Source organism: Salmo salar, chromosome 07 (genome assembly GCF_965601325.2).
Source record: "Salmo salar chromosome 07, fSalSal1, whole genome shotgun sequence".
Taxonomy (NCBI): domain Eukaryota; kingdom Metazoa; phylum Chordata; class Actinopteri; order Salmoniformes; family Salmonidae; genus Salmo; species Salmo salar.
Window position 1 is genome coordinate 69,960,001 of NC_138297.1, and position 23,324 is coordinate 69,983,324.

Sequence of the window (23,324 nt, forward strand, 5' to 3'; positions counted from 1 at the left end):
CTCCCTCCTCTCTGTCCTCTCCCTCCCTCTCTGTCCTCTCCCTCCCTCTCTGTCCTCTCCCTCCTCTCTGTCCTCTCCCTCCCTCTCCCTCCTCTCTGTCTTCTCCCTCCTCTCTGTCTTCTCCCTCCTCTCTGTCTTCTCCCTCCTCTCTGTCTTCTCTGTCCCCTCCCTCCCCTCCCTCCTATCTGTCCTCTCCCTCCTCTCTGTCTTCTCCCTCCTCTCTGTCTTCTCCCTCCTCTCTGTCTTCTCTGTCCCCTCCCTCCCCTCCCTCCTATCTGTCCTCTCCCTCCTATCTGTCCTCTCCCTCCTCTCTGTCCTCTCCCTCCTATCTGTCCCCTTCCTTCTCTCTGTACCCCTGTCTCACACACTCTCTGGTTGTCATGTCTCTCCACCAACCATAATGTGTGCTCCCAGAATGCTGAAGTATTTCATTTATAAAATGGCTCTTGACAACAATGAGTTTTTGTGGAGCCTGGAGTGTTGCTCATATCGTCTACAGCACTATGTTTTAGCACAGTTTGCCAGTCATCCATAAATCATATTCCTACTTATTCCTATTGGCTGGTTCCTTTAATAATTCATGGTGCTGACTGACTGACTGACTGTGTGTAGCTAGCTTGTAAACAGGCCCAGGGCAGCACAGTGCTGGGACTAGCCTCCTAGTCTTATTAGGCCCAGGGCAGCACAGTGCTGGGACTAGCCTCCCAGTCTTATTAGGCCCAGGGCAGCACAGTGCTGGGACTAGCCTCCCAGTCTTATTAGGCACAGGGCAGCACAGTGCTGGGACTAGCCTCCCAGTCTTATTAGGCCCAGGGCAGCACAGTGCTGGGACTAGCCTCCTAGTCTTATTAGGCCCAGGGCAGCACAGTGCTGGGACTAGCCTCCCAGTCTTATTAGGCCCAGGGCAGCACAGTGCTGGGACTAGCCTCCTAGTCTTATTAGGCCCAGGGCAGCACAGTGCTGGGACTAGCCTCCTAGTCTTATTAGGCCCAGGGCAGCACAGTGCTGGGACTAGCCTCCTAGTCTTATTAGGCACAGGGCAGCACAGTGCTGGGACTAGCCTCCTAGTCTTATTAGGCCCAGGGCAGCACAGTGCTGGGACTAGCCTCCTAGTCTTATTAGGCCCAGGGCAGCACAGTGCTGGGACTAGCCTCCTAGTCTTATTAGGCCCAGGGCAGCACAGTGCTGGGACTAGCCTCCTAGTCTTATTAGGCCCAGGGCAGCACAGTGCTGGGACTAGCCTCCTAGTCTTATTAGGCCCAGGGCAGCACAGTGCTGGGACTAGCCTCCCAGTCTTATTAGGCCCAGGGCAGCACAGTGCTGGGACTAGCCTCCCAGTCTGTGATGAGTGTATCTCTGTCAAACTTCACAGGTCAAATGTCATTGGAAGGATTTGAGGTTAGGCAGTGATAATGTCTTGACCTGGAACAACCATGTGATGACAGTAGTGTTTGTGGTAGTCAGGTGGTCGTTCTAGACTGGTGGATGAGCTGTGTATAACCTGTGTTTGAGATGTTTGTGTTTTCTACCAGCTAATGTGCATATCTGACATGGTCACAATGCTTACAGAAGCATTTAACTCTTTCATTCTCTGTAATAACTACTGCTAGACTGTGTTAAGTCTCTAACCTCACACCACCACCACCCTTTGACCTTTACAGGAAGTGATGATGAGTACAGCGACGACGACGACATGAGCTGGAAGGTTCGCCGTGCGGCCGCCAAGTGTCTGGACGCCGTGGTCAGCACACGCCACGAGATGCTGCCAGAGTTCTACCGGACCGTGTCGCCCGCGCTCATCGCCCGCTTCAAGGCACACACACACACACACACTACCCCCGTGTTCCTCTAGGTCTACATCTTCCAGGGAGTTTTACCTAGCCGTTGGGCATCTGTTTTGTGTTTTTGTTTGCTCTCTGAGTCTAGGCTGGGTTACTAAGAAGTAAAAGCACTTTAATATCAACAGTTGTCACAAAAGGGCTTTATCAATACATTTGATTGATTGACTGATGTATTGGCTGATGTATTGATTGCTGGATTGTAGGAGCGGGAGGAGAACGTGAAGGCTGACGTGTTCCATGCCTACCTGTCGCTGCTGAAACAGACACGTCCTGCTCAGAGCTGGCTGTGTGACCCAGATGCCATGGAACAGGGAGAGACTCCACTCACCATGCTGCAGAACCAGGTAAAACACACAGAGGGAGAGGCACTGCCCAGACCAGTGTGATATTTCAGAATACACAATTTCAGTCTAGTTTGGCACGTTCCCTGCTAGCCTGGTCTTAAAAGTACTACCTGGTTACCTGTATTAACTTCTATGGGCTAGGTGGGACGTTAGCGTCCCACTCTATTCAACAGCCAGTGGAATCACGTGGCGTGAGATACAAATACCTCAAAAATGCAATAATTTAAATATTTCAAACATATGACTATTTTACACCATTTGAAAGATAAGACTCTCGTTAATCTAACCACATTGTCCGATTTTCAAAAAAGCTTTACAGCGAAAGCAAAACATTAGATTATGTTAGGAGAGTACATAGCCACAAATAATCACAGCCATTTTTCAAACTAGCATATATGTCACAAAAACCAAAACCACAGCTAAATGCAGCACTAACCTTTGATGATCTTCATCAGATGACACTCCTAGGACATTATGTTATAAAATACATGCATGTTTTGTTCAATCAAGTTCATATTTATATCAAAAAACTGCTTTTTACATTAGCATGTGATGTTCAGAACTAGCATTCCCACCCAAAACTTCCGGTGAATTGACTAAATTACTCATGATAAACGTTGACAAAATACATTAAGAATTATAGATACAGAACTCATTTATGCAACCGCTATGTCAGATTTTAAAATAGCTTTTCGGCAAAAGCACATTTTGCAATATTCTGAGTACATAGCTCAGCCATCACGGCTAGCTAATTTGACACCCGCCAAGTTCGAGGCAACCTAAACTCAGAATTACTATTAGAAAAATTGGATTACCTTTGCTGTTCTTCGTCAGAATGCACTCCCAGGACTGCTACTTCCACAACAAATGTTGTTTTTGTTCCAAATAATCCATAGTTATGTGCAAATACCCCCGTTTTGTTCGTGCGTTCAGGTCACTATCCAAAGGGTAACGTGCGAATGCATTTCGAGACCAAAAATTTCAAAATGTTTCATTACCGTACTTAGAAGCATGTCAAACGCTGTTTAAAATACATTTTTATGGTATTTTTCTCGTAAAATAGCGATAATATTCCAACCGGACAATACTGTATTCATTCAAAGAGGAAAATAAAAAATGGCGAGGTCTCGTGAACGCGCATTTCCATTCCCTTTGTCCTCAGGCAGACCACTGACAAACTGAGTTACTATACTTTGCCCAGAGATAGGAGATGCCCCAATCCGCTTTCTGGCGGCTTTAGAGAGCCAATGGAAGCCTTAGAAAGTGCAACACAACCCCATGGATACTGTAGTTTCGATAGACAAGCAAAAGGACAACTACAAAATCGCAGACAGGCCACTTCTTACTTGGAATTGTCTCAGGTTTTTGCCTGCCATATGAGTTCTGTTATACTCACAGACACCATTCAAACAGTTTTAGATACTTTAGAGTGTTTTCTATCCAAATCTACTAATAATATGCATATTCTCGTTTCTGGGCAAGAGTAGTAACCAGTTTAAATCAGGTACGTTTTTTTATCCAGCCATGAAAATACTGCCCCCTAGCCCAGACAGGTTAATGCATCACACCAATGTAATACTCCTATGTTAATACACACACACACACAGAGGGTAGAGAGAGTTGTATGTCTATTTCTCCTTCCTAGTGGTAGTTCTAGTATGTATTAGTCAGTAGTATGTCTGATATTTCTCCTAGTGGTAGTTGTAGTATGTATTAGTCAGTAGTATGTCTGATATTTCTCCTAGTGGTAGTTGTAGTATGTATTAGTCAGTAGTATGTCTGATATTTCTCCTAGTGGTAGTTCTAGTATGTATTAGTCAGTAGTATGTCTGATATTTCTCCTAGTGGTAGTTCTAGTATGTATTAGTCAGTAGTATGTCTGATATTTCTCCTAGTGGTAGTTCTAGTATGTATTAGTTAGTAGTATGTCTGATATTTCTCCTAGTGGTAGTTGTAGTATGTATTAGTTAGTAGTATGTCTGATATTTCTCCTAGTGGTAGTTGTAGTATGTATTAGTCAGTAGTATGTCTGATATTTCTCCTAGTGGTAGTTCTAGTATGTATTAGTCAGTAGTATGTCTGATATTTCTCCTAGTGGTAGTTGTAGTATGTATTAGTCAGTAGTATGTCTGATATTTCTCCTAGTGGTAGTTCTAGTATGTATTAGTCAGTAGTATGTCTGATATTTCTCCTAGTGGTAGTTGTAGTATGTATTAGTCAGTAGTATGTCTGATATTTCTCCTAGTGGTAGTTCTAGTATGTATTAGTCAGTAGTATGTCTGATATTTCTCCTAGTGGTAGTTGTAGTATGTATTAGTCAGTAGTATGTCTGATATATCTCCTAGTGGTAGTTGTAGTATGTATTAGTCAGTAGTATGTCTGATATTTCTCCTAGTGGTAGTTGTAGTATGTATTAGTCAGTAGTATGTCTGATATTTCTCCTAGTGGTAGTTGTAGTCTGTATTAGTCAGTAGTATGTCTGATATTTCTCCTAGTGGTAGTTGTAGTATGTATTAGTCAGTAGTATATCTGATATTTCTCCTAGTGGTAGTTGTAGTCTGGATTAGTCAGTAGTATGTCTGATATTTCTCCTAGTGGTAGTTGTAGTATGTATTAGTCAGTAGTATGTCTGATATTTCTCCTAGTGGTAGTTGTAGTATGTATTAGTCAGTAGTATGTCTGATATTTCTCCTAGTGGTAGTTGTAGTATGTATTAGTCAGTAGTATGTCTGATATTTCTCCTAGTGGTAGTTGTAGTATGTATTAGTCAGTAGTATGTCTGATATTTCTCCTAGTGGTAGTTGTAGTATGTATTAGTCAGTAGTATGTCTGATATTTCTCCTAGTGGTAGTATGTATTAGTCAGTAGTATGTCTGATATTTCTCCTAGTGGTAGTATGTATTAGTCAGTAGTATGTCTGATATTTCTCCTAGTGGTAGTATGTATTAGTCAGTAGTATGTCTGATATTTCTCCTAGTTGTAGTATGTATTAGTCAGTAGTATGTCTGATATTTCTCCTAGTGGTAGTTCTAGTATGTATTAGTCAGTAGTATGTCTGATATTTCTCCTAGTGGTAGTTCTAGTATGTATTAGTCAGTAGTATGTCTGATATTTCTCCTAGTGGTAGTTCTAGTATGTATTAGTTAGTAGTATGTCTGATATTTCTCCTAGTGGTAGTTCTAGTATGTATTAGTCAGTAGTATGTCTGATATATCTCCTAGTGGTAGTTCTAGTATGTATTAGTCAGTAGTATGTCTGATATTTCTCCCTCCCGCCGGGTGCTGCTGCAGGTGCCAATGATCGTTAAGGCCCTGCATAAGCAGATGAAGGAGAAAAGTGTCAAGACACGGCAGTGCTGCTTCAACATGCTGACGGAGCTGGTCAACGTGCTGCCTGGGGCCCTCACACTACATATCCCTGTCCTCGTACCAGGTAGGTTACTACCCTACCCTCACACTACATATCCCTGTCCTCGTACCAGGTAGGTTACTACCCTACCCTCACACTACATATCCCTGTCCTCGTACCAGGTAGGTTACTACCCTACCCTCACACTACATATCCCTGTCCTCGTACCAGGTAGGTTACTACCCTACCCTCACACTACATATCCCTGTCCTCGTACCAGGTAGGTTACTACCCTACCCTCACACTACATATCCCTGTCCTCGTACCAGGTAGGTTACTACCCTACCCTCACACTACATATCCCTGTCCTCGTACCAGGTAGGTTACTACCCTACCCTCACACTACATATCCCTGTCCTCGTACCAGGTAGGTTACTACCCTACCCTCACACTACATATCCCTGTCCTCGTACCAGTTATGTACAATATAACTTGCACTCAGTGGGCAGTTTATTAGCTACACTACCCCGTTCAGAAAACATGTTTTGCTTCTACAGACAGTGAGTCGTGTGGCTGTGGCTTGCTATATAAAGCAGGCAGACAGGCATCAAGGCATTCAGTTACTGTTCCATTAGAATGGGTAACCTAAGGTGTGACGGTTCCACTATCTCAGAAACGGCCTCCTGGAATTTTGACGCACGACAGTGTCTAGGGTTTACAGAGAATGGTGTGACAAACAAAACACGTCCAGTCAGCAGCAGTGCTGTGGGTGAAAACAGCTCGTTGATGAGAGAGGTTGAAGGAGAATGGAAAGAATGGTGCAAGCTAACAGGTGGAACACAAACAGGCAAATAACGGCTCAGCACAGCGTCTCGGAACTCACAACTCGTGGGTCCTTGTCACGGATTGGCTATTGTAGCAGACGACCACCCTGGGTTCCTATCAGCTAAAAACAAGAAGAAGATGCTCCAGTGGGCAGGCCATCACCAACACTGGGTTCCTATCAGCTAAAAACAAGAAGAAGTGGCTCCAGTGGGCAGGCCATCACCAACACTGGGTTCCTATCAGCTAAAAACAAGAAGAAGATGCTCCAGTGGGCAGGCCATCACCAACACTGGGTTCCTATTAGCTAAAAACAAGAAGAAGATGCTCCAGTGGGCAGGCCATCACCAACACTGGGTTCCTATCAGCTAAAAACAAGAAGAAGATGCTCCAGTGGGCAGGCCATCACCAACACTGGGTTCCTATCAGCTAAAAACAAGAAGAAGATGCTCCAGTGGGCAGGCCATCACCAACACTGGGTTCCTATCAGCTAAAAACAAGAAGAAGATGCTCCAGTGGGCAGGCCATCACCAACACTGGGTTCCTATCAGCTAAAAACAAGAAGAAGAGGCTCCAGTGGGCAGGCCATCACCAACACTGGGTTCCTATCAGCTAAAAACAAGAAGAAGATGCTCCAGTGGGCAGGCCATCACCAACACTGGGTTCCTATCAGCTAAAAACAAGAAGAAGTGGCTCCAGTGGGCAGGCCATCACCAACACTGGGTTCCTATCAGCTAAAAACAAGAAGAAGATGCTCCAGTGGGCAGGCCATGACCAACACTGGGTTCCTACCAGCTAAAAACAAGAAGAAGTGGCTCCAGTGGGCAGGCCATCACCAACACTGGGTTCCTATCAGCTAAAAACAAGAAGAAGTGGCTCCAGTGGGCAGGCCATCACCAACACTGGGTTCCTATCAGCTAAAAACAAGAAGAAGTGGCTCCAGTGGGCAGGCCATCACCAACACTGGGTTCCTATCAGCTAAAAACAAGAAGAAGATGCTCCAGTGGGCAGGCCATCACCAACACTGGGTTCCTATCAGCTAAAAACAAGGAGAAGCAGCTCCAGTGGGCAGGCCATCACCAACACTGGGTTCCTATCAGCTAAAAACAAGAAGAAGTGGCTCCAGTGGGCAGGCCATCACCAACACTGGGTTCCTATCAGCTAAAAACAAGAAGAAGATGCTCCAGTGGGCAGGCCATCACCAACACTGGGTTCCTATCAGCTAAAAACAAGAAGAAGATGCTCCAGTGGGCAGGCCATCACCAACACTGGGTTCCTATCAGCTAAAAACAAGAAGAAGATGCTCCAGTGGCCAGGCCATCACCAACACTGGGTTCCTATCAGCTAAAAACAAGAAGAAGATGCTCCAGTGGCCAGGCCATCACCAACACTGGGTTCCTATCAGCTAAAAACAAGAAGAAGATGCTCCAGTGGGCAGGCCATCACCAACACTGGGTTCCTATCAGCTAAAAACAAGAAGAAGTGGCTCCAGTGGGCAGGCCATCACCAACACTGGGTTCCTATCAGCTAAAAACAAGAAGAAGATGCTCCAGTGGGCAGGCCATCACCAACACTGGGTTCCTACCAGCTAAAAACAAGGAGAAGATGCTCCAGTGGGCAGGCCATCACCAACACTGGACAACTGAGGAGTAGGAAAACATTGCCTTGTCCGACAAATCTCCTGGTCCGACAAATCCTTACATAAGTCAGGATTTGGCATAAGCAGCAAGAGTCCATGGTCCCATCCTGCCTGGTGTGAACGGTACAGGCTGGTGACGGTGGTATAATGGTGTGGGGAATGTTTTCCCGTCACACGTTCAGTCACTTGATACCAATTTCAGCAATGTTTCAGTGCCCTGAAGAATTCAGGCTGTTCTGGAGGCAATGGGGGGGGGTCTGACCCGGTACTACATGGGTGTACCGAATGTGAATCTGAAATTTGTCCCCCAGACACACACACACACACACACACACACACACACACACACACACACACACACACACACACACACACGAGAGGCTGGAAGCAGCGTTGGATCAGCTACAGAGCTACATTTCCCCTGGAGCATCCCTTGCTCAAGGGCACAATGGCAGTAGTTGGCACCCCGAGATTCTGATCTCACTCCTGCCAGACTTTTACCCCGGGCTAGCCTGGGCTCTCACCCAACATCTCTGTGCCGGTCCCAGGAACAAGGCTCCCGCCCTGGGCACGTTCTTCAGCCTCATCCATCTGGTCTGGAGGTCACTCTCTCTGACGGAGGCTGACTGACTTATGAAACTATGACATTAAATGCCTTTCACGTTTTAGTGGAATGAGAGTTATTGAGTTGACAGGAAAGATGCTGAAGTAGAAAATGAATTATTTGACCTAGTCAACGTGTTACCCTAGAGGAATGGATGGATTGGTACTTTTGCATGTTGTTATTGCAGGTTGCAGCCATAGTGTCTCCTTTCCCTTTAGGCAAATACAAGTGATTTTATTAGGGCTTGTTCAGAGTTAAATGGCATACCTCGAAAGGCAACAGAGAAGGTTTAATATCTTGTTCTGTCCTTTCTAAATGACTTTGGGGTGAAACCAGTTTTTCTAGTTTCCCCAATATGCTCCTCCAAACTCCATTCTACAGTACCACTGCACTGCTTCAGTACCCCACCGCTGATACAATGGGATTATTTAGGATACATTACAATGAGAAGCTATCTGGTTATTTTGTGTTTTCCACCAGGGGAGTGGAGGATCTGAAAGAAGGCTGATCATCAGCCTTGTTGTATTGACTCTTACTGTAAACCTTCCTGTGGTCGTATTGACTCGTACTGTAAACCTTCCTGTGGTCGCATTGACTCGTACTGTAAACCTTCCTGTGGTCGTATTGACTCGTACTGGAAACCTTCCTGTGGTCGCATTGACTCGTACTGGAAACCTTCCTGTGGTCGCATTGACTCGTACTGGAAACCTTCCTGTGGTCGCATTGACTCGTACTGTAAACCTTCCTGTGGTCGTATTGACTCGTACTGTAAACCTTCCTGTGGTCGTATTGACTCGTACTGTAAACCTTCCTGTGGTCGCATTGACTCGTACTGTAAACCTTCCTGTGGTCGTATTGACTCGTACTGGAAACCTTCCTGTGGTCGTATTGACTCGTACTGGAAACCTTCCTGTGGTCGCATTGACTCGTACTGGAAACCTTCCTGTGGTCGTATTGACTCGTACTGGAAACCTTCCTGTGGTCGCATTGACTCGTACTGGAAACCTTCCTGTGGTCGCATTGACTCGTACTGGAAACCTTCCTGTGGTCGTATTGACTCGTACTGGAAACCTTCCTGTGGTCGTATTGACTCGTACTGGAAACCTTCCTGTGGTCGCATTGACTCGTACTGGAAACCTTCCTGTGGTCGCATTGACTCGTACTGGAAACCTTCCTGTGGTCGCATTGACTCGTACTGGAAACCTTCCTGTGGTCGCATTGACTCGTACTGGAAACCTTCCTGTGGTCGCATTGACTCGTACTGGAAACCTTCCTGTGGTCGCATTGACTCGTACTGGAAACCTTCCTGTGGTCGCATTGACTCGTACTGGAAACCTTCCTGTGGTCGCATTGACTCGTACTGGAAACCTTCCTGTGGTCGCATTGACTCGTACTGGAAACCTTATATTTTTAGTAATTAAGCTCTCTGTTTCCCTCATTTTTATTTTCTGTTCCCTGAAACACGTGTCAGGTTTCTGACCTCACCAGCACCGCTTCTCTCAGCTGTTTCTCTTCTTTCCTTTTAATATTCTAATTCATTGGGCCGGTTTCCCAGACACACATTCCACCCAGTCCTGGACTGAAAAGCACTTTCAATGGAGGAACTATTCTAGGAATAGACTTAATCTGTGTCCGGGAAACCCTCCCTAAATGTTCATATTGACTAAACTAACCTAATCTCCTCTCTCCCAACAGGAATCATCTTCTCTCTCAACGACAAGTCCAGCTCGTCCAACCTGAAGATCGATGCCCTGTCCTGTCTGTATGTGGTCCTATGTAACCACCAGCCTCAAGTCTTCCACCCCCATGTCCAGGTTGGATAATAGGACTGATGTTGATGATATCATGGATTATCAGTGCTTTTAAAATAGTCTCAGAAATCTCACTGACTGGTCCATTCACCATTTTTTTAAATGTATCTGTAAAATGTCTTGTCAATTGTGAAGTGACACTTGAATGAACTTGTCTAACCTTTGACCTCCACAGGCCCTGGTGCCGCCCGTGGTGGCGTGTGTAGGAGACCCCTTCTATAAAATCACCTCTGAGGCCCTGCTGGTCAGCCAACAGCTGGTCAAGGTCATCAGGTAAGGTTATCTGGTCTATTCTAATACACCTGTATTGATGTGTTCTCTTGTTTAGTAGAATAACTACCTGGTTTACCAGAGGTAACTTCAGGTGAGTGTTGCTGTTCTTTTCATTCCGTCTGTACGTTTTTTGTTTTAATCTGCTGCAACCTCGTGACACGGTTTGGGAAAATGAAGCTTTTGTCAATGTGAAACCTCTCAGACCTCTGGACCAGCCGGAGAGAGACACCTTCGATGCTTCTCCCTACATCACGGACCTCTTCACCTGCACCATCAAACGCCTCAAGGCTGCCGACATCGACCAGGAAGTGAAAGAGAGGGCCATTTCCTGTATGGGTCAGATCATCTGTAACCTAGGAGACAGCCTGGGGGACGACCTCCCTGGGACGCTGCACATCTTCCTGGAGCGCCTGAAGAATGAGATTACCAGACTGACGACGGTCAAGGCCCTCACGCTCATCGCAGGTTGGGAGGGGATGATGTTGGAGTCCATACGGCCAATTTTCAGAATCTGTTGATGAGGGCAGATTTTTTTAAATGGCTTAACAAGTTGTTACTAATAAATCAGTTTCCCTGCTAGATAAGAGAGAGTGTGTGTGTGTGTGTATATTATTTTCATACTTGCTATCATCCCTAATCACAGGCTCCACGCTGAAGATCGACCTTCGACCTATCCTTGACGAGGCAGTGCCCATCCTGGCGTCGTTCCTGCGTAAGAACCAGCGGGCGCTGAAACTGAGCACCCTGGCAGCGCTGGACATCCTGGTGAAGAACTACAGCGACAGCGTGACTCCGGCCATGATCGACGCGGTGCTGGCCGAACTGCCTCCGCTGATCAGCGAGAGCGACATGCATGTGTCTCAGATGGTCATCAGCTTCCTGACCACCCTGGCCCGGGTCCACCCTCTCTCCCTGGCTAAGATCGGGGGGTCATCCATCCTCTCAGAGCTCATCTCTCTGGTCAGGTCTCCTCTGCTGCAGGGAGGGGCCCTCAGTGCCATGCTAGAGTTCTTCCAGGTACGCATGGTTACCAGTTCCAGTTTCAACAGATAAGGGAATGCTATCTAAATGTCTAGGACAGCGGGTGGGTGAGTTCAATTGAGGTACTGTGTTGTAAAATAGTTTGTGAACCGCTTGTAAAATCCGCTAATAGATGATCAGGTGTTTCGGGCCTACTTTGTCCCTAATAGATGATCAGGGAGTTAGGGCCTACTTTGTCCCTAATAGATGATCAGGGAGTTAGGGCCTACTTTGTCCCTAATAGATGATCAGGGAGTTAGGGCCTACTTTGTCCCTATAGATGATCAGGTAGTTAGGGCCTACTTTGTCCCTAATAGATGATCAGGTGTTTTGGGCCTACTTTGTCCCTAATAGATGATCAGGTGTTTCGGGCCTACTTTGTCCCTAATAGATGATCAGGTAGTTAGGGCCTACTTTGTCCCTAATAGATGATCAGGGAGTTAGGGCCTACTTTGTCCCTAATAGATGATCAGGTAGTTAGGGCCTACTTTGTCCCTAATAGATGATCAGGGAGTTAGGGCCTACTTTGTCCCTATAGATGATCAGGTAGTTAGGGCCTACTTTGTCCCTAATAGATGATCAGGTGTTTCGGGCCTACTTTGTCCCTAATAGATGATCAGGTGTTTCGGGCCTACTTTGTCCCTAATAGATGATCAGGTAGTTAGGGCCTACTTTGTCCCTAATAGATGATCAGGGAGTTAGGGCCTACTTTGTCCCTAATAGATGATCAGGGAGTTAGGGCCTACTTTGTCCCTAATAGATGATCAGGGAGTTAGGGCCTACTTTGTCCCTAATAGATGATCAGGTAGTTAGGGCCTACTTTGTCCCTAATAGATGATCAGGGAGTTAGGGCCTACTTTGTCCCTAATAGAAGATGTTCTATAGATGTTCAACTTCATATCTAGAAGTGTCACTGCTCAATGTTAATTTATTAAACACCCCTCTCTGACCCAGCAGTATTGTAGCACTCAGTAAATTGTATTCTGTTCTTCTATATTCAGGCTCTGGTGGGTACAGGGACATCCTCTCTGGGTTAGGGTTGTATTAAAAGCTGTATTATTGTGTCCTCTCCCAGGCTCTGGTGGGTACAGGGACATCCTCTCTGGGTTACATGGACCTGCTCCGTATGCTGACCGGTCCAGTCTACGCCCAGAGTGCTGCTCTGACACACAAACAGTCCTACTACTCTATCGCTAAATGTGTGGCCGCCCTGACCCGCGCCTGTCCTGATGTGGGTTCACTGTTCTACTGACCTTTAGACATACTTCCTGTGTTATGTTTGTATTCATGTTCTCCTGGAGGACTTTAAGATCTCCTTCCTGTGTTCTGTTATCCTGGAGGACTTTCAGACCTCCTTCCCGTGTTCTCCTGGAGGACTTTCAGACCTCCTTCCTATGTTCTGTTATCCTGGAGGACTTTTAGATGCCCTTCCTGTGTTCTGTTCTCCTGGAGGACTTTCAGACCTCCTTCCCGTGTTCTCCTGGAGGACTTTCAGACCTCCTTCCTATGTTCTGTTATCCTGGAGGACTTTTAGATGCCCTTCCTGTGTTCTCCTGGAGGACTTTCAGACCTCCTTCCTGTGTTCTGTTATCCTGGAGGACTTTCAGACCTCCTTCCTGTGTTCTGTTCTCCTGGAGGACTTTCAGACCTCCTTCCCGTGTTCTGTTCTCCTGGAGGACTTTCAGACCTCCTTCCTGTGTTCTGTTCTCCTGGAGGACTTTCAGACCTCCTTCCCGTGTTCTGTTCTCCTGGAGGACTTTCAGACCTCCTTCCTGTGTTCTGTTCTCCTGGAGGACTTTCAGACCTCCTTCCTGTGTTCTGTTCTCCTGGAGGACTTTTAGATGCCCTTCCCGTGTTCTGTTCTCCTGGAGGACTTTCAGACCTCCTTCCTGTGTTCTGTTCTCCTGGAGGACTTTCAGACCTCCTTCCTGTGTTCTGTTATCCTGGAGGACTTTTAGATGTCCTTCCTGTGTTCTCCTGGAGGACTTTCAGACCTCCTTCCTGTGTTCTGTTCTCCTGGAGGACTTTTAGATGTCCTTCCTGTGTTCTCCTGGAGGACTTTCAGACCTCCTTCCTGTGTTCTGTTCTCCTGGAGGACTTTCAGACCTCCTTCCCGTGTTCTGTTCTCCTGGAGGACTTTCAGACCTCCTTCCTGTGTTCTGTTCTCCTGGAGGACTTTCAGACCTCCTTCCCGTGTTCTGTTCTCCTGGAGGACTTTCAGACCTCCTTCCTGTGTTCTGTTCTCCTGGAGGACTTTCAGACCTCCTTCCTGTGTTCTGTTATCCTGGAGGACTTTTAGATGTCCTTCCTGTGTTCTGTTCTCCTGGAGGACTTTCAGACCTCCTTCCTGTGTTCTGTTCTCCTGGAGGACTTTCAGACCTCCTTCCTGTGTTCTGTTCTCCTGGAGGACTTTCAGACCTCCTTCCTGTGTTCTGTTCTCCTGGAGGACTTTCAGACCTCCTTCCCGTGTTCTGTTCTCCTGGAGGACTTTCAGACCTCCTTCCTGTGTTCTGTTCTCCTGGAGGACTTTCAGACCTCCTTCCTGTGTTCTGTTCTCCTGGAGGACTTTTAGATGTCCTTCCTGTGTTCTCCTGGAGGACTTTCAGACCTCCTTCCTGTGTTCTGTTCTCCTGGAGGACTTTTATTGTCTATTTTGTTTTGGTGTTTTTTTCAATCTCAGATTTTTGGTTTGACTATTTCCTCTTTTGTTTCTTTGTTTGTTCATTATCTTAACAGAATGTTTTATAATGTGATCACTAGGGGTGGGGTGCCCTAAAGGCTTTTTCCGTATTTAATGCATTTGAAATAAAGTTTGGTTTGTATTTGTAGGAGGGTCCTGCCGTGGTCGGCCAGTTCATCCAGGATGTGAAGAACTCTCGGTCGACAGACTCCATCAGGCTGCTGGCCCTGCTGTCACTGGGAGAGGTGGGTCACCCTTTGAAATACAACTATTCAAATAAACAGAAGGTGTGTGTGCATGTCCAAGTCATTTTATAGTTGTGGGCCTCCCGAGTGGCGCAGTGGTCTAAGGCACTGCATCGCAGTGCTAGCTGTGTCACTAGAGATTCTGGGTTCGAGTCCAGGCTCTGTCGCAGCCGGCCGAGACCGGGAGACCCATGGGGCGGAGCACAATTGGCCCAGCGTTGTCTGGGTTAGGGGAGGGTTTGGCTGGCAGGGATGTCCTTGTCCCATCGCGCACTAGCGACTCCTGTGGCAGGCCGGGCACAGTGCACGCTGACAAGGTGGCCAGGTGTACGGTGTTTCCTCCAACACATTGGTACAGCTGGCTTCCGGGTTAAGTGGGCATTGTGTCAAGAAGCAGTGCGGCTTGGTTGGGTTGTGTTTCAGAGGATGCACGGCTCTCGACCTTCACCTCTCCTGAGTCCGTACGGGAGTTGCAGCGAAGAGACAAGACTGTAACTACCAATTGGATACCATGAAATTGGGGAGAAAAAGGGGTACAAAAATTGTAGTTTTATTGCTGCTGGTAGTGGTTTTACTGGTAGTGGGACTAATAGGGGTTTTACTGGTAGTGGGACTAATAGGGGTTTTGCTGGTAGTGGGACTAATAGGGGTTTTGCTGGGAGTGGGACTAATAGGGGTTTTACTGGTAGTGGGACTAATAGGGGTTTTACTGGTAGTGGGACTAATAGGGGTTTTACTGGTAGTGGGACTAATAGGGGTTTTGCTGGTAGTGGGACTAACAGGGGTTTTGCTGGTAGTGGGACTAACAGGGGTTTTGCTGGTAGTGGGACTAACAGGGGTTTTGCTGGTAGTGGGACTAACAGGGGTTTTGCTGGTAGTGGGACTAACAGGGGTTTTGCTGGTAGTGGGACTAACAGGGGTTTTGCTGGTAGTGGGACTAACAGGGGTTTTGCTGGTAGTGGGACTAACAGGGGTTTTGCTGGTAGTGGGACTAATAGGGGTTTTGCTGGTAGTTGGACTAATAGGGGTTTTGCTGGTAGTGGGACTAACAGGGGTTTTGCTGGTAGTGGGACTAACAGTGGTTTTGCTGGTAGTGGGACTAACAGTGGTTTTGCTGGTAGTGGGACTAACAGGGGTTTTGCTGGTAGTGGGACTAACAGGGGTTTTGCTGGTAGTGGGACTAACAGGGGTTTTGCTGGTAGTGGGACTAACAGGGGTTTTGCTGGTAGTGGGACTAACAGGGGTTTTGCTGGTAGTGGGACTAACAGGGGTTTTGCTGGTAGTGGGACTAACAGGGGTTTTGCTGGTAGTGGGACTAACAGGGGTTTTGCTGGTAGTGGGACTAACAGGGGTTTTGCTGGTAGTGGGACTAACAGGGGTTTTGCTGGTAGTTGGACTAATAGGGGTTTTGCTGGTAGTGGGACTAACAGGGGTTTTGCTGGTAGTGGGACTAACAGTGGTTTTGCTGGTAGTGGGACTAACAGTGGTTTTGCTGGTAGTGGGACTAACAGTGGTTTTGCTGGTAGTGGGACTAACAGTGGTTTTGCTGGTAGTGGGACTAACAGTGGTTTTGCTGGTAGTGGGACTAATAGGGGTTTTGCTGGTAGTGGGACTAATAGGGGTTTTGCTGGTAGTGGGACTAATAGGGGTTTTGCTGGTAGTGGGACTAATAGGGATTTTGCTGGTAGTGGGCTAGTATCTGATGTCGTGGGCTAGTATCTGATGTCGTGGGCTAGTATCTGATGTCGTGGGCTAGTATCTGATGTCGTGGGCTAGTATCTGATGTCGTGGGCTAGTATCTGATGTCGTGGGCTAGTGTCTGATGTCGTGGGCTAGTGTCTGATGTCGTGGGCTAGTGTCTGATGTCGTGGGCTAGTGTCTGATGTCGTGGGCTAGTGTCTGATGTCGTGGGCTAGTGTCTGATGTCGTGGGCTAGTATCTGATGTCGTGGGCTAGTATCTGATGTCGTGGGCTAGTATCTGATGTCGTGGGCTAGTATCTGATGTCGTGGGCTAGTATCTGATGTCGTGGGCTAGTATCTGATGTCGTGGGCTAGTATCTGATGTCGTGGGCTAGTATCAGATGTCGTGGGCTAGTATCAGTAGTGAGGGAATCATTAATATCTGTCTCTGTGGTAGGTGGGACACCACGTAGACCTGAGCGGCCAACCAGAGCTCAAGACGGTCATCCTGGACGCCTTCTCTTCCTCCTCTGAAGAGGTCAAGTCTGCCGCATCGTACGCCCTAGGATCCATCGCCGTGGGCAACCTGCCGGAATACCTGCCCTTCGTTCTGGGGGAGATCTCAGGACAGCCCAAGAGGCAGTATCTGCTGCTACACTCGCTCAAAGAGATCATCAGGTAGGATAGTCCAGCGGTTAGAGAGGTGGAACCCGAAAGGTTGCTGGTTCAAGTCCCGGGTCGGGTGACTGAACTGGCTAATTGCGGGTTGCTGTTTTCACCTTGTAACCAAATAGTATCTGTTCTGTTCTCTCCAGCTCGGCGTCTGTGACGGGTCTGAAACCTTACGTAGAGGGCGTATGGACCCTGCTGTTGAAGCACTGTGAGTGTGCAGAGGAGGGCACCAGGAACGTGGTAGCAGAATGTCTGGGGAAACTCACCCTCATAGACCCAGAAACCCTGCTGCCCAGGCTTAAAGGATACTTGCTCTCAGGTGGGGAACAGGAACACCCTGCAGGTTTTGATTGGCAAGACTTGATTTAAATAAAATAAATACAGTTGGTTCATTGTGCATGATATGAATCATTCATGTAAAGAAATATGACCTGGGTATTAATTTACTCTGCTATTGCAGGTATGTGATGTGAAATATGACCTGGGTATTAATTTACTCTGCTATTGCAGGAATGTGATGTGAAATATGACCTGGGTATTAATTTACTCTGCTATTGCAGGTATGTGATGTGAAATATGAATGTTTTCTGTCTCCAGGATCATCTTACGCCAGAAGCTCAGTGGTGACAGCAGTGAAGTTCACCATCTCAGACCACCCACAGACAATAGACCCTCTCCTGAAAAACTGCATAGGTGTTTTATCTATACTATTTCATCTATCCATAGCTATCTACTGCTAACCTATCCTCTTTGTGACTAATGCTATGGTATCTATCGGTATTTATATCAGGCAGACTGGTATGGTTTCTAATGACAAACTGACCCTTGCCCCCAGCACAGACTATTACAGCATAAATACAGCGCATTCAGAAAGTTTTCAGACCCCTTGACTTTTTCCACATTTTGTTACGTTACAGACTTATTCTAAAATTGATTAAATTGTAGTTTTTCCCCCCTCATCAATCTACACACAATACCCCATAATGACAAAGCAAAAACAGGTTTTTAGGCATTTTTACAAATGTATACAAAATAAAAACCGGCAATATTACATTTACATAAGTATTCAGACCCTTCACTCAGTACTTTGTTGAAGCACCTTTGGCAGCAATTATAGCCTCGAGTCTTCTTGGGTATGACGCTACAAGCTTGGCACACCTGTATTTGGGGAGTTTCTCCCATTCTTCTCTGCAGATCCTCTCAAGCTCTGTCAGGTTGGATGGGGAGCGTCGCTGCACAGCTATTTTCAGGTCTCCAGAGATGTTTCGATCGGGTTCAAGTCCGGGCTCTGGCTGGGCCAATCAAGGACATTCAGACACTTGTCCTGAAGCCACTCCTGCGTTGTCTTGGCTGTGTGGTTAGGGTCATTGTCCTGTTGGAAGGTGAACCTTCGCCCCAGTCTGAGGTCCTAAGTACTCTGAAGCAGGTTTTCATCAAGGATCTCTTTACTTTGCTCCGCTCATCTTTGCCTCGATCCTGACTAGTCTCCCAGGCCCTGCTGCTGAAAACCATCCCCACAGCATGATGCTGCCAACACCATGCTTCACCCTAGGGATAGTGCCAGGTTTCCTCCAGATGTGACGCTTGACATTCAGGCCATAGAGTTCAATCTTGGTTTAATCAGACCAGAGAATCTTGTTTCTCATGGTCTGAGAGACCTTTAGGGGCCTTTTGGCAAACTCCAACCAGCCTGTCATGTGCCTTTTTACTAAGGAGTGGTTTCCATCTGGCCACTCTACCATAAAGGCCTGATTGGTGGAGCGCTGCAGAGATTGTTGTCCTTCTGGAAGGCTCTCCCATCTCCACAGAGGAACTCTGGAGTTCTGTCAGAGTGATCATCGGGTTCTTGATCACCTCCCTGACCAGGGCCCTTCTCCCCCTGATTGTTCAGTTTGTCCGGGCGGCCAGCTCTAGGAAGAGTCTTGGTGGTTCCAAACTTCTTCCATTTAAGAATGATGGAGAATGCTGCAGAAATCGTACCCTTTCCCAGATCTGTGCCTCGACACTCCTGTCTCAGAGCTCTACGGACAATTCCATCGACCTCATGGCTTGGTTTTTGCTCTATCAAATGTTGGACCTTATAAAGACAGGCGTGTGCCTGTCCAATCAATTGAATTGACCACAGGTGAACTCCAATCAAGTTGTAGAAACATCTCAAGGATGATCAATGGAAACAGGATGCACCTGAGCGCAATTTTGAGTCTTATAGTAAAGGGTCTCAATACTTATGTAAATAAGGTATTTCTGTTTTTTATTTGTAATAAATTAGCTAAAATTTGTAAACCTGTTTTCGCTTTGTCATTATGGGGTATTGTGTATAGATTGATAAGAGAAAACATTTATTTCATCCATTTTAGAATAACGCTGTAACGTAACAAAATGTGGAAAAGGGGAAGGGGTCTGAATACTTTCATTATTCACTGTACTGGAGACTGAGACTGTTTTTACTGAGACAGACTGAGGAAATATAGACTAGAGATGTGTATATGTCTATTGACTAGAGGAGCTTTTCATTTGACTTGTCATATATTGATGTTAATTGTATATGTGAAAGGTTCATGATGACTGACTGACTGTTGTTCTGTATTCCAGGTGACTTCTTGAAGACGTTGGAGGACCCGGACCTGAACGTGCGGCGGGTTGCCCTGGTAACCTTCAACTCAGCAGCCCATAATAAGCCCTCTCTCATCAGAGACTTACTGGATACGGTCCTGCCACACCTCTACAACGAGACCAAAGTCCGCAAGGAACTCATCAGAGAGGTACAGGATAAACCAAGCTGATTTCCCTCTCCTTTTCTGCTTGTGTTCACACGTTCTGTCATTCTTCATCTACTCTTCCCTTGTTTTCTGTTATCCCTAGTTTGACATGTCATTCATTGGTGCTTCACCTCCTTTTTCCTTCCTTCCTTCCTTCCTTCCTTCCTTCCTTCCTTCCTTCCTTCCTTCCTTCCTTCCTTCCTTCCTTCCTTCCTTCCTTCCTTCCTTCCTTCCTACCTTTGTCTGTTATCCTCCTTTCATTCTTCATTCACTCACATCTTCCTTTCTTGTTTTTTTTAAGGTTTTAAGTTTTATTGACAAAGGATTTACTTGCAATTGTTGTCCTCTGTAGTCGTTCTACCTCCATTTTTAGTTGAGTTACTTTAGATAAGAGGGTCGTCTAAATGACGTCAGGGTTTTTGTCTTCTCCCCCCAGGTTGAGATGGGTCCCTTTAAACACACAGTGGATGATGGTCTGGACATCCGGAAGGCAGCGTTTGAGTGCATGTACACACTCCTGGACAGCTGTCTAGACAGACTAGACATCTTTGAGTTCCTCAACCACGTAGAAGACGGACTCAAGGATCATTATGACATCAAGGTATTCTGAACAACTTCCTGACAGGACTCCGTTACAGGACCATTGTTGTCCTACTCATGAATATGAACAATAGCCTGCCTGGAGAGAGAGAAAGGTAGTCTGTATGAAGATCAGACAACAGGAGAGAGAGAGAGGTAGTCTGTATGAAGATCAGACAACAGGAGAGAGAGAGGTAGTCTGTATGAAGATCAGACAACAGGAGAGAGAGAGGTAGTCTGTATGAAGATCAGACAACAGGAGAGAGAGACAGGTAGTCTGTATGAAGATCAGACACCAGGAGAGAGAGAGAGAGAGAGAGGTAGTCTGTATGAAGATCAGACAACAGGAGAGAGAGAGAGAGAGAGGTAGTCTGTATGAAGATCAGACAACAGGAGAGAGAGAGAGAGAGAGGTAGTCTGTATGAAGATCAGACAACAGGAGAGAGAGAGAGAGAGAGGTAGTCTGTATGAAGATCAGACAACAGGAGAGAGAGAGAGAGAGAGGTAGTCTGTATGAAGATCAGACAACAGGAGAGAGAGAGAGGTAGTCTGTATGAAGATCAGACAACAGGAGAGAGAGGTAGTCTGTATGAAGATCAGACAACAGGAGAGAGAGACAGGTAGTCTGTATGAAGATCAGACAACAGGAGAGAGAGAGAGAGGTAGTCTGTATGAAGATCAGACAACAGGAGAGAGAGACAGGTAGTCTGTATGAAGATCAGACAACAGGAGAGAGAGAGGTAGTCTGTATGAAGATCAGACAACAGGAGAGAGAGAGACAGGTAGTCTGTATGAAGATCAGACAACAGGAGAGAGAGAGAGAGGTAGTCTGTATGAAGATCAGACAACAGGAGAGAGAGAGAGAGGTAGTCTGTATGAAGATCAGACTACAGGAGAGAGAGAGAGAGAGAGGTAGTCTGTATGAAGATCAGACAACAGGAGAGAGAGAGGTAGTCTGTATGAAGATCAGACAACAGGAGAGAGAGAGGTAGTCTGTATGAAGATCAGACAACAGGAGAGAGAGAGGTAGTCTGTATGAAGATCAGACAACAGGAGAGAGAGGTAGTCTGTATGAAGATCAGACAACAGGAGAGAGAGAGAGGTAGTCTGTATGAAGATCAGACAACAGGAGAGAGAGAGAGAGGTAGTCTGTATGAAGATCAGACAACAGGAGAAAGAGAGGTAGTCTGTATGATTTAAAGGCCAGACTGCATAATGCATCATAGGGCCTGTATTGAGGAGGAGTGTTGGTTTCTGGAGCTGGAGGATAATGGGGATGTTGTTTATCTGATCAGATGCTGACGTTCCTGATGCTGGCTAGACTCTCCACTCTGTGTCCCAGTGCTGTGCTACAGAGGCTGGACAGGCTGGTTGAGCCGCTACGTGCCACCTGCACCACCAAGGTGAGACCAGACACACTGTCCCTGGTATAGTACCATTCACACTGTCCCTGGTATAGTACCATTCACACTGTCCCTGGTATAGTACCATTCACACTGTCCCTGGTATAGGACCATTCACACTGTCCCTGGTATAGTACCATTCACACTGTCCCTGGTATAGTACCATTCACACTGTCCCTGGTATAGGACCATTCACACTGTCCCTGGTATAGTACCATTCACACTGTCCCTGGTATAGTACCATTCACACTGTCCCTGGTATAGGACCATTCACACTGTCCCTGGTATAGTACCATTCACACTGTCCCTGGTATAGGACCATTCACACTGTCCCTGGTATAGTACCATTCACACTGTCCCTGGTATAGTACCATTCACACTGTCCCTGGTATAGTACCATTCACACTGTCCCTGGTATAGGACCATTCACACTGTCCCTGGTATAGTACCATTCACACTGTCCCTGGTATAGGACCATTCACACTGTCCCTGGTATAGTACCATTCACACTGTCCCTGGTATAGGACCATTCACACTGTCCCTGGTATAGTACCATTCACACTGTCCCTGGTATAGGACCATTCACACTGTCCCTGGTATAGTACCATTCACACTGTCCCTGGTATAGTACCATTCACACTGTCCCTGGTATAGTACCATTCACACTGTCCCTGGTATAGTACCATTCACACTGTCCCTGGTATAGTACCATTCACACTGTCCCTGGTATAGTACCATTCACACTGTCCCTGGTATAGGACCATTCACACTGTCCCTGGTATAGTACCATTCACACTGTCCCTGGTATAGGACCATTCACACTGTCCCTGGTATAGTACCATTCACACTGTCCCTGGTATAGTACCATTCACACTGTCCCTGGTATAGTACCATTCACACTGTCCCTGGTATAGTACCATTCACACTGTCCCTGGTATAGGACCATTCACACTGTCCCTGGTATAGTACCATTCACACTGTCCCTGGTATAGTACCATTCACACTGTCCCTGGTATAGTACCATTCACACTGTCCCTGGTATAGTACCATTCACACTGTCCCTGGTATAGTACCATTCACACTGTCCCTGGTATAGTACCATTCACACTGTCCCTGGTATAGGACCATTCACACTGTCCCTGGTATAGGACCATTCACACTGTCCCTGGTATAGGACCATTCACACTGTCCCTGGTATAGGACCATTCACACTGTCCCTGGTATAGTACCATTCACACTGTCCCTGGTATAGGACCATTCACACTGTCCCTGGTATAGGACCATTCACACTGTCCCTGGTATAGTACCATTCACACTGTCCCTGGTATAGTACCATTCACACTGTCCCTGGTATAGTACCATTCACACTGTCCCTGGTATAGTACCATTCACACTGTCCCTGGTATAGTACCATTCACACTGTCCCTGGTATAGTACCATTCACACTGTCCCTGGTATAGTACCATTCACACTGTCCCTGGTATAGTACCATTCACAGAGACCAGACACAACGCTGTCCCTGGTATAGGACCATTCACAGAGACCAGACAGAATAGGTCAATATACTGTTTCCAGACATCCCATGCAGATGGCTTTATCAATA

At 46.6% G+C, this 23,324-nt stretch overlaps 1 protein-coding gene across 2 annotated transcripts in view; it reads left to right on the forward strand.

The window, feature by feature from the left end:
- The window catches only part of LOC106576631 (cullin-associated NEDD8-dissociated protein 1), a 70,093-nt gene that overhangs the window by 45,298 nt on the left and 1,471 nt on the right, over positions 1-23,324 (forward strand). The window contains exons 8-22 of one of the 2 annotated variants that reach the window (XM_082978012.1): positions 1,662-1,813; positions 2,045-2,185; positions 5,476-5,617; positions 10,294-10,412; positions 10,585-10,682; positions 10,885-11,147; positions 11,326-11,699; positions 12,778-12,933; positions 14,532-14,627; positions 16,766-16,986; positions 17,124-17,299; positions 17,578-17,673; positions 19,573-19,742; positions 20,176-20,340; positions 21,614-21,721. In XM_082978012.1, coding sequence (XP_082834138.1) covers positions 1,662-1,813; positions 2,045-2,185; positions 5,476-5,617; positions 10,294-10,412; positions 10,585-10,682; positions 10,885-11,147; positions 11,326-11,699; positions 12,778-12,933; positions 14,532-14,627; positions 16,766-16,986; positions 17,124-17,299; positions 17,578-17,673; positions 19,573-19,742; positions 20,176-20,340; positions 21,614-21,721 — 2,477 coding nt within the window. Of the gene's footprint in view, positions 1-1,661; positions 1,814-2,044; positions 2,186-5,471; positions 5,618-10,293; positions 10,413-10,584; positions 10,683-10,884; positions 11,148-11,325; positions 11,700-12,777; positions 12,934-14,531; positions 14,628-16,765; positions 16,987-17,123; positions 17,300-17,577; positions 17,674-19,572; positions 19,743-20,175; positions 20,341-21,613; positions 21,722-23,324 lie in introns of both variants that reach the window. The other variant, XM_082978011.1, reaches the window with a different exon arrangement.